Below are 11,501 nucleotides of genomic sequence, written 5' to 3'. Positions count from 1 at the left end.
TTTGTCACTCTCTGCACCGTCAGGTTTAGCACATTTGTGTCTGTGAAAAGGAAACTTTTAACACAACAGAAATATCTGTGGAGGTAACTCTGCGATACTGAGACAACTTTCTGTCTTTCACACTTGCCTGGTTCAATGTGAAAGGCTGTAAGTGAATTATGTAATGTGTGAGTGTATACATGGATGTTTGTATGTAAGAGGTTCACCAACATTGCCTCTGTAATAGAAGTAGGTGCAAGGTGATCCCATGTTTCATCTGCTGTGTGTGTGTGTGTGTGTGTGTGTGTGCATCGAGCCCTGCTGATACCGAGGGGGAGAACATTGTCAGGGTCATGAATATGGAGTAGACTGAGTTTGGGAGGGTGAGATCTGTTGTGCTTCACATCAATTCTGTCTTGTTAAGCAGAGTCAGCAGAGTCATCAAACTCTCCTCCAAGGACACATCATAGAGCCACTTATGCACCTCCCACATCCGCCTACACCTCGCGCTCATCTTTTCTCATCGCCTCCCTCTCTCCCTCCCACCGGTGCCCCTCGCCTCCTCCTGCTCCTCATCATCTCACCTTGTTTGTTTGCTGTCTTTTTTAATAAACTGCACTTTGTTAATAAACTGCACTTTGTTAAGTTCTTCCTTGTTCTCCTACTCTTCGATAAATGCTTTTTATTTGCACTCCTGATGCCCACTCTCTCCAACTTCTCACTCACCTCTTCCTCCACTTTCTGGTTTCCCTTAAAGGCATGGTGTGTGAGAAGGGGATCCAGATCCTTCTCACCACCGTGGGGGCATTCGCTGCCTTCGGCCTGATGACGGTGGCAATAGGCACGGACTACTGGCTGTACTCCCGTGCCCTCATCTGCAACAGCACAGCCAACGTGACCCAGGATGACCCTCATAATAAGGACAAGAAGGACCCTGGTGCTCTCACCCACTCCGGTCTATGGAGAATATGCTGCTTGGAAGGTAACAAAAGAGCTTTCATCGACAGGAATCTGTGTGCGGGATTTTGGACTTAAGTAGACGCATGTTGGAAAAAGTTTGAAGTTTATAGCTACTTTCTGGATCTTTAGGTTCATATTCAACTGAGAGATATAATAGAGTTGCAGGGTGGAAGGGCACTCACAGTATTGTGTGACTTTAAGTTATGGTCGTGGTGGTTTCAGACTGGATGCTGTGCAGGCAGCAGATGAATTGAACCACTGTTTAAATCACATTAATCACTGCACGCAGTAATTTTGATACTCTGTTTATTATACTGTATTTATTGGCTCTTTTTTTAATTTTCTATATTCAAATATTTAACCTTCAAGCTGGTGGCCTGAAACCCGCTCCTGAGGTCCAACGAGACAATCGTATCTCATTGAAATGTTAAAGCTTATAAATGGGAGTACATTTCCCATTATTCAGTCACATATTTTTAATAGTATGCATTGTTCTTCTGTTAAATGGGATCAGAGTCTAACAGCAAGAACCTCTCACTTGACTTTAGAAAAACTTTGTTCAGGAGGGCGCAGCACTGCAGCAGCACCAACATACACATTTCATTTGTATTTGGTCGACCGTGCCACAGGGCCAAAAAAAACAATTTTGCATAATTGCAATATAATTACGTGATACTGAAGCGTAACCCTCATCCAAAATAATCCATTAATCATTGTCTGTGATTCAGGATGCATTCATTCAAGTCAATTGCTGAAACAAAAGCCTCTGTTCACCCATCGGCTTCTCATTTCAAGTGGCGGAAGATACAGAATCTGGCAGCAACCATCTCTCAATCTTCACTTCTTGTGTCACTGCAACACAAGCTGCTAATTCATTATACATTACACTGCCTGCCTGACACTCTACAGTAAAAGCTGGGATGGAGTTAACAGTGAAGAAGCAAAGGGGTGGTGTGAGTTTGCGATCTGTGCCTTTGCTCACATGCAGACTGAGGTAAAAGCTTTTTTTTGTCTCCGGGAAAACCGCTTGGCTCTCTTTATAAAGCATCCCTGGCCCATCCTGGGCTTGGTCATTGTACAAAGCTAATTTGTCCTCATCTCTAAGCTTCCTGATAGCAAAGCAGCCAATTAGAGATAAGCTCTAGCCCTTGCAGCTCTGCTGCAGTGCACCCCCACCCACTCTTTCCCTCACCGCTCTCTCTCTCAGTTTTTTCCACTTGCTATCTCTCTGCCTTCCTCCCCCAAACATTTTTACATTTCATCTTTCACTGGTTTGTCCTCATCTTTGCCTCCTTGTAGTTTCCTCTCGTTTTCAGCCTTTTCTGCTGCAGTAAAGCTGACAGAGTCTTGGCGTGGCTTAGAGGTCAAGTATCCTTGATGTCTGTGGAGTATTCAGCCAAGATAGATGCTCAGTAGTTGTGCAGTGATGCAGTGAGGTGTAGAAGGGGTGGAAATGCAGGACATGCTAGCTCCAAAAGATTTATGCCTGCAGGTGGGTGGCACATTGTGCTGTGGATATAGACGTGTCCTGTCCTCTTCTCCCCTCTGCAGACTCATTCAAGGTGGGGTTGCACTGACTTACCAGTCAATGAAGATTTTATCTGTCTGTGTGATTTTTTGTTAGATAATTCCACAAATGTGTGAGCCCGATACTGAACATGTCAGCTGCCAGAGTCACTTAGCACAGCTGTGTTTGAGGTCATGTAGTGAGATAATATTGGAAGCACGTTCACATACACTCATTGAATACTTTATTCAGTTGCCCCTTTTGTCTTCAGAGCTACCTTAATTATTTCCTGGCACAAATTCAACAAGGTGCTGGAAATGTTCCTCTGAAATGTTGCTCCATATTGGAATGACAGCGTCACAGCTGATGGGAATCCATGAAATGAATTGAGAGATGTATATATTGGTTGTAATGAGGTTTATTACACGAAGCAGTCCTCTGTCCTCTCATATCAATGAAGCATTTTCACCTAAAGAACTGCTGCACATTGGATGTTTTCTGTTTTTAAGACAATTCTCTGTAAATCCTAGAGATGATTGTGTAGGAAAATCCCAGCAGATCAGCAGTTTCTGAAATACTGACTAGCCTATTTGGCTACTGAAACGTTTTATTCACTCTCTCTGCCTCTTAGGGCAGCAGACCACATGAACCAGTGTTTCTAAAACTAACTCTTACATTTATATAAGACTATAGATATAGAATACTCTAAGAACGTGTGTGCATAAGGTGGTATTTTCACAGTCCTGGATTTGTGGTTTAATAAAGGACGATGGAAAATGCCAACATAGACTAATGCAGGGTTTCAAAAATGCCTGATCCATGTGGCTCATCCAGTATTTCCCTCCCATTGTACCACCATCTGTTTCTTTACAGACCTACCTGTGGAAATGTAGGAGCACTGAGAGACCATCTCACCCCACATCTGTTCGTCTCTCCCTCAGTCTGTGTCTCTTAATTTCATCACTCCACCTTTCTCAAAATCCATCCACCAACAACAGTGGTGGGCTGTCATCATCGTTCCGTGCGTCCCTCCGTTCGTCTGTCTGTCTACATTCAAGACCCCGCCGGGTAGTTATCGGTCTGCCTGTGTGTCTGCTTGTATGTATTTACGTTGTGCCTGTGCGTTCACTGTGTTTGTGACATTACTAACATAAGCTGTAATTACAACGAGAGTCATTAACCTCGATGATGTTCCTAAACAATATACCCAAATTTACCATTCAGCGCATTTGCTTGGATTCATTTTCAAATCACGGTACAACATTTTCCAGGTCAATCAGTCTTTTCATCAAGAGGATAGAAACTGTTCTCATAAGGCTTCAGCTTTGAGTTGTTGCCTTTTGTTGAGTCTGGTCACCATTTTTCTTCTTGTCTGTCTCAGGAGTGAAGAGAGGAGTGTGCTCTCAGATTAACCACTTCCCAGAGGATGCAGACTTTGACCATGATGGGGCAGAGTACGTCCTACGTAAGTTATTACCTGAAGTGCCAGATGTGGGTGATGTAGAGGGGGAACAAAAAAACAACCTGAAAACAAATTAAGAGCAAAGTATAAAATGATGCCTTGATGCTTTAAACTTGGCGTTTTATTGCTCATTCTCTCAATCACATTAAGAAATAAACACGTGACAAGGTTTACAAAGCCATGAGAGAAGGGGTGCCCTAGTTCATGCTCAATGCCCTGCAGACATGTCTTTCTGCACTGATATGATGCATGTGTGCCCGTGCATACGTAAAGAGAAGCTTGTGCTCTGTTTACAATGTTGCAGAGGCATTTTGCTGGCATTTAGGTGGCATTTTCTCTCCTGTGGCCTAGTTGTCCTAGATGAGAGAGGCGTGTTAATGTGTGTGTGTGTGTGTGTGTGTGTGTGTGTGTGTGTGTGTGTGTGTGTGTGTGTGTGTGGTTGGCAGACCTCCTGAAAGGACCGGGGGCCACATGGGAAGGGTTTGATTCAGTTGGGTGCCTAGAACTGAGTAATTAATTTCCTCAAAAAAGTATTCTGTGTATTTTATTTAAAGCAAATTTCAACATATTTAATTATTTCATAGCATTTTTACCCATTTTTCTCACATTTTCTAAGCCTTGGTTAACAAGGACATAGAATGTTTTTCTCCACCTGTCACTACAGTAGGAGCACAGAAACAGGTTGGCTATAATTTCTTCCTTGTAATCCTTATAGGGAAATATGCTTCTTACAGTTTCAATGTTAGATGATCATATTAAGCATAGCGAAAGAAATCCCAGTGAGCCAAAAGGTCAGGGGTCAGACAGCACTAAACGCTTGGTTTCCAATGGGTTTTCTACTCTTGTGTCGAGTTGATGTCAGCTCAGAACGATTTTCCTTATATTTCTTATTTTAACATGGCTTAGGTTACCATGCCATACCACTTTATTTATAAAGCACTACAGTGCTGATCAAAGTGCTGCACAATAACAGCAAACATAAAAGACCAAAGGGTAAAAGTTAGAGAACACACTGGGTCAAAGGCCATGGCGTAAAAATGTGTCTGTAAACAAGAGTTAAAAACAGCAAGTGAAGGAGACTGCCTGAAGTGCGATGGCAAATTGTTCCACATACATGGAGCCGCAGCTGTGAAAGCTCTATCGTCTTTGAGTTTGTGTTGCATCTTTGTAACAAGCGAAGTCGTCTGGTCTGCTAACCTGAGAGAACGAGACGGGATGTAAGGATGTAACAGCGCACACAGCTGAAACGGGGGAAACAACCACTTAGAGAATTAAAAACAAATAAAAGGATTTTAAAGTGGATTTGTAAAGGCTCTGGAAGCCAGTGTAGAGAAACTAAAATTGGAGTGTTATTGGTTGCACCAGATAAAAATCTAGTGTTCTGCACCAGTTGTAGGAGGTGCAAAGGAGCGTGAAGTCAAGCTAATTCCTATGAAAAGTGCATTGCAGTAATCGAGATGAGACGTAATAAAAGCATGTATTAATGTTTCAAGGTTTGCATATGGACAGGAGAGGCTTGATTTGTGACAGCAGCCTCAAGTGGAAAAGGCAGGAATTAGACACTGTGTTCCCATGAGGATCGAACTATAGAGAATGATTCATTTTCACACCTAAATTAGTGAATTAGTGAATTAGTGATTAGTGAATTTCTTATATAAGGTCAAGAAGAAAATGTGACACAGGAGGTGCATTTGGTGCCACTGGAACAACATAACTTCTGTCTTGCTCTCATTAAAATTTGGAAAATTTAATCAATAAGCCAGTTAAGGAAAGGCTGGACAGGACATGCACCAATGTGTTTCACTATAAAAATAAACTTGACAGTCATAACAGTTAAAGCAAATATTATGTGTCTGGAAAATAGTGCCAAGTGGGTGCAAAGAGAAAGATGGAGGTCCAAAAATGGAGCCTTGTGGTACTTTTTTCAGACAGAGAATAAATGTTTTCTTTAAATGTGAAAGTGCTACAAATGAGCATAAAAGATTTAGTCCTAGTTGTCGTAGTGCCAGGATGCACAATAAACACTCTCTGAGCACCTACTTTGTCAAAAACACATCAGAAGAGCAATTTGTAAATTTGCCTGCAGCACAGGCACAACAATTGCATGCTGATTTAATGAAGAAGCCAATCACAGTTGCAACAATGATCTTATTTTTTGTATAGGGTTTTTCTAACAGACCTATTTCAGAATAAAATGCTTGTGATACTCTGTTAGAAAACCTATGACATAATTGACTGTTCTGTCCTGTATACAAGAGCTAAATAACTTGTGCTTATTTAGGTAATTTGATTATATTACACAAACTTTATCAAAAGCAAGTTTTGATCTGGTGAAAATCTTCTATTCATTAAGTTTCTTGATGTCATGTTGCACAGTAATAGCTTTTTGCTTGTTTCATTTACTCTTCATCTTCCATTCTTTTAGGGGTAGTCAGGGCTTCCAACATCTTCCCCATCCTTAGTGCCATCCTTCTGCTGATGGGAGGAGTTTGCATTGCTGCTAGTCGTTTCTATAAAAGCAAAAGGAATATTATCCTGGGGGCAGGGATCCTCTTCGTGGCTGCAGGTAAGTGAGGACTGTTTTACGTAACTCTGTATGTAGCTCAGTATCTGTGCTTGTGTGCACATGTCTTCATGTATTTATCTACACTGCTATAAAAAAATTACAGGAACACATTTTTATAGTAGTGCCAAGTCAGTTACACCTCTGGGATATTGATCTGGTCGGTTAAGTAGCAGAGGGGGTTGTTAATCAGTTTCATCTCTTTTGGAGTTAATGAAATTAACACGGATGCACTAGAGGGACAACAGTGAGACAATCCCCTAGAGAGGAAATGACATTTTTCCCTCCTTATTTTTCCTGACTGTTTTTTCACTAGTTTTGCATTTTGCTAGGGTCAAAAATTACCTACAGCAGGCCTCTAGTGTGAATGTGGCTGACTAAATAATCAAAAACAGGCTTCGTGAGGGTGGCCTCGGGGCCTGACATTGTCTAGTGGGCCCTGTCCTCACTGTTCAGCGCTGTGGAGCCCGATTTGGTTAGCATTTGACATAGAATACTAGAATTTGCAGGTCCATCATGGGCACCATGTGCTTTTCATAGATCAGACCAGATTCACCCTAAACACATGAGAGATGTGAAAGGGTCTGGAGAAGAACGTTATGCTGCCTGTAATAGCATTTAGCATGACTGTTTTGGTGGTGGATCAGTGATGGTCTGGGAAGGCGTATCCATGGAGGGATGCAAGGACCTCTACAAGCTAGGCAACAGCACCCTGACTGCCATTGGGTATCAGGATATAGTCCTTGGGTCCACTGTCAGGCCATATGCTGGTGCAGTGGGTCCTGGGATCGTCCTGGTACATGACAATGCTCATCTGCTGAGAGCATGGAGGCAGTTCCTGGAGGATGAAGGAATTGATACCATTAACTGGCTCCCACCATCACTTGATCTAAATCCGGTAGATTTAATGTGTGTGACATTCTGTTTCAGTCCTGCATCATTTTTTCACTTTGGTTTTGCAGTGTCTTTGAATTCAGCTCTCTGTAGGATGACAATTTTCTTTTCCTTGAAATGATGTAGGATCCGTTTGTACCTATTGCATTACCCAGTCCATATCAGTGTAGATATCCTGCATTTTTTTCCATTGAGATCTGATTGTTTTTAAATGGTTGTTATACCTTTTTTTAGCAGGGTAGATGTGTGAACAGTGTTCATGTGGCACAACAGTTTCTATGCTTTGTTTGGGGGTGCCTGTCGCTGCCAAATTAATGGCTACCTGTTGTTTTTATTAACAAATGTCAGACAAATTTATGTATTAGCACTGTATGCAGGCCCATGTTTGTGTACATCTTTTATAAATATCGTATTTCTGTGCTGTCGCAGGTCTGAGCAACATAATTGGTGTGATTGTCTACATCTCGGCTGCGCTGGGGGACATTTCTCCGAAGAAGGATGAAGATAAGAAATGGCAGTACTCCTATGGTTGGTCCTTTTACTTTGGAGGCCTTTCCTTCATTATGGCTGAAATGGTGGGGGTGCTGGCTGTCAACATCTACATCGAGAAGAACAAGGAGCTCCGCTGCCGTTCTCGCACCGACATTTTCAAAAGTACCACGCACGCCATGCTCCGCCTGCCCAGCTACCGCTTCCGCCGCCGCTCTCGCTCCTCATCCCGTTCGACCGACCCTTCCCGCTCCCGAGACCCCTCGCCTGTGGGGGGAGGTGGAGGAAAGAACTTCGGGCTGCCCCCCTCTGCACTACTTTCCCAGGGCCCCATTTCAGTGTCCACTCTACCCAACCCGCACTCTCGCTCCCACACAGCCCTGGCTGGAGGAGACATCTCCCTGTACACGTTGTCCCGTGACCCCAAGTTGGGAGGGTTGCCGCCCATGTATGGAACGGTGGACAGGGCCACGCTCTACCAGCTCCACAACTGTTTTCCAAAGGATGGAGGCGTAGGGGGAGGGGGGGTGATGATGAGCGGCACTCTCCCATCACTCAAGTCCCACAACCCTTCCAATTCTTCCAACTCCAATCCACCAATTCCCAACTCTGTGGGCTCTGGCCCTCCGCCCTTCACCTCATCCACAGTCGACAGGGAGCGAGGGATGGGGACTCTGGACAGGCTGAAGGGAGACAGGGAGAGCAACTCTAACACCCTCAATAGAAAAACAACACCTGTTTAGAGGAAGGGTATTAGAGGGGTAGGTGAGGAGGGAGGAGGATGGGTAGTAAAGAAAGAGGGAAGCCAGAAAGGAGCACTGCAGGCTCAACAGGAGGTAGAAACACAGGCAGAAACACAGGAGGTAGAAACACAGGTAAAACGCTACATCTCTCCCTCCATGTTCACTGTTATTTAGTCTACTCAATCTCACTGAGGATAAAAAGAAGAGTAATAACAGAGCGATAATAACAACAACAATGAACTTTCACAATAAAACTATTTTGATATTTTAATGTGCTAGAAATGATTTATTTTGTTAATGATCAAACACAATTAACCTTGGGCTATTATGAAAATGTTTCACATAATTTTTGTGCAATATTACCGCTAATTTAACCAGGCCATCATTGATGTAAAATTGTTGTTGTGATTATTCTTAGAGTTATTACAGGCTAGCTGTATGTGCAAACACTATAATTTAGAATGAAATTTTAATTTTCACATTTTCTTTTCCTTTATGACTTTTACTGTGAATCTCTTCCATGCAGAGCCACTGGGACTAACAGTGAGCTGTAATATGTCAGTGTCCAGCATGAGTGTGCACAATAACGTGGGAGAATGAGAGCCTGTATAATTATTTTTTCTTTTTTAACCCAAATGTTGTATGATTTTCATTTATATGATGAAGTCAGATGTGAATACTGTAAATTGTCTTCCAATATTGATACTGAAAGAAATGCAACAATAATGTGAGTGACTGCGACAGCTCACCAACTTCATTGTTATTATGAGTCTGAGTTTTCTATGGGCCTCTGTTAGTCTTATTTCCATTCTAATCAGTGTGAACAGTAGTAATTGTAGCTCTAGTCGTGTTGAAGATGTTTGTTCTTGGGCATTAACAGAACCTCTGCTCAGACGTAGCAGGAAAAAAAAAAGAGACATAGAATTACACATTTGTACAGAATCAGGTGAAGGTTGCTGCCTGAGGAGAAAAACAAAACAAAAAAAAGCAGATTTTTTTCTATGAAAAGTCCCAAAGTGACACATGCAAATCATCATTTTCAGTGGCAAAAAAGAAAAACACTCTGTATATGTGGGTTAAAGGGTTTAAAAAAGATACCTGTACATTGTAATTATGCATACATATATTTGTAACGTCTATAGACATGTTTCTCGGGACCACTGTTCAAAATGGGTATGCATTTTGGAACGAGCCGGTTTGGCTTAAGTGTTTTGCTCCCAGTGCCGTCCCTGGACTCTTGTCGGGTGGTTTCAACCGCCAACCCTGGCCCGCCATATCTGCCCATTTACGGCCACACGATCAGTGTTTTCCCTACTTTATCACCAATGGCGGCTTCACCACAGACAACCCCTTAAGCTCCCCAAAGATTCCTTTCACTGTGCTTCCCCAGTAACTCCTGAGTCTGAACTCTGCGCTGTTTATGTGGATGAGAATGTAGACACATGTAACACCCAGCCATCCCACCCTCTTCCAAACTGTCCCGAGTGACTGCAGATCTAGGTGGAAACTGTGGATTCACCTGCTACGTGGTATAATGAAGAAACAAAAACAATGACCAGATGCTTCCAGATTATTTTCATTTCGTTGATTTCATTTCAGAAAAAGAAAAAAATGTGATTAAAAATGCACACAGATAGCATTTATGTGGGCAATATGAATAGTATGTAGTTGAGAATAGATATATCTAGATAAATGATTATGGTTTATCTAAATGTGTGATAAACTTAAAACACTGTATTGCACGAAGTTTATAAAAAAACAATAACAGAAATATTTACAGAGTGCTGTCTTTTTTTTCCTTTTTTTGTTGTTCAGTAGAACCTCCAAATTGACTGAAAAAAAAAGGTGGAATATTCTGGTTTTTTACCCAAGTAAATGAAGCAATACAATATTTTACAAATGCTGCACTAAAAAAAAGTCCTGCAGTTAATTTGTGTTTCATGTTCTTTCTCCTGTTGTTGCGCTACAGTAGAAGGCTGTGAAAAAACACAGTTGAATCATAAAGATTCAGATTTAATTCCGTTCATATTCAGTGCATATTCATATATAAAATTATTTAGTTTATTTTAATTTGTTATGGTGGTTGACAAAAACAAGTTAATTAGGCATTAACTTGATAGACACTTTATTATGTTGTCAACTCAAGTATCTAATCAGCCAGTCACATGGCAGAAATTCAGTGCATTTAGGCATACAGATATCAGCGAGACAACCTGCTGAAGTTCAAATCGAGCTTCAGAATGGGGAAGAAAGGCAATTTAAGTAACTTTGAAAGTGGCATGGTTGCTGTTGTCAGTCTGTTTCAGAAAATGCTGATCTACTGGGATTTTCCCACACAACCACCTCTAGGGTTTACAGAGAATGGTCTGCAGGTATGCAGGTGAAAGGTATGCAGAGGAGCATCTCTGAACATGCATCATGCCAAACCTTGAAGCAGATGGGCAACAGTAGCTAAACGCAGCACTGAGTATGACTCCTGTCAGTTAAGACTCTCCAGTCCATATAAGTGGATCAAAAAGTTATAAAAACAACAACAACAAGAGTTCCCTATAGACAACTTACACCGTGACCTGCAATTTGGCAGAGGTCATGGACCTTATACCTGAGAGCAATCATCAACTTCTGTTTCAGACTCACCTAAATATTGTGCGGAGGATAACTGCTGATTATGAAAGCTGGGGTGCTGGGTGAGACCAAGTGGTTTTCAGTTGTTCTGAGTTGAGTCTGCAGATTTCAAGATTAGTAGGGAGACTATGTTCATCTTTTCTTTTTCTTTTCCTTTTCTTGGGCTCACCATTGTGAATTCAGCCCCCAGGGACAGGCTGTAAAGATGGAGTTCTGCTGTAACGTCTTAGGGAGAATATTCCATCTTCTTAACTGTAGGGCATACGAGTGTGACACCTC

General features: G+C 42.0%; 1 protein-coding gene across 1 annotated transcript; it reads left to right on the top strand.

The window, feature by feature from the left end:
- Positions 1–735: 735 nt before the first annotated feature.
- cacng8b (calcium channel, voltage-dependent, gamma subunit 8b) lies at positions 736–8,597 on the top strand. Its single transcript, XM_085365542.1, has 4 exons — positions 736–961; positions 3,828–3,911; positions 6,334–6,474; positions 7,795–8,597. The coding sequence occupies exons 1-4, from the start codon at positions 739–741 to the stop codon at positions 8,595–8,597; spliced, it is 1,251 nt and encodes a 416-aa protein (XP_085221668.1). The 5' UTR covers positions 736–738.
- The last annotated feature ends 2,904 nt before the right edge of the window (positions 8,598–11,501 follow it).

The sequence above is a fragment of the Diplotaxodon limnothrissa genome, linkage group LG11, assembly GCF_057381915.1.
Source record: "Diplotaxodon limnothrissa isolate DT_005_m linkage group LG11, D_limnothrissa_male_GT1.1, whole genome shotgun sequence".
In the NCBI taxonomy this organism is placed as follows: Eukaryota; Metazoa; Chordata; class Actinopteri; order Cichliformes; family Cichlidae; genus Diplotaxodon; species Diplotaxodon limnothrissa.
Note: the sequence above shows the minus strand (reverse complement) of the source record. Positions and strands in the feature narration are given on the sequence as shown.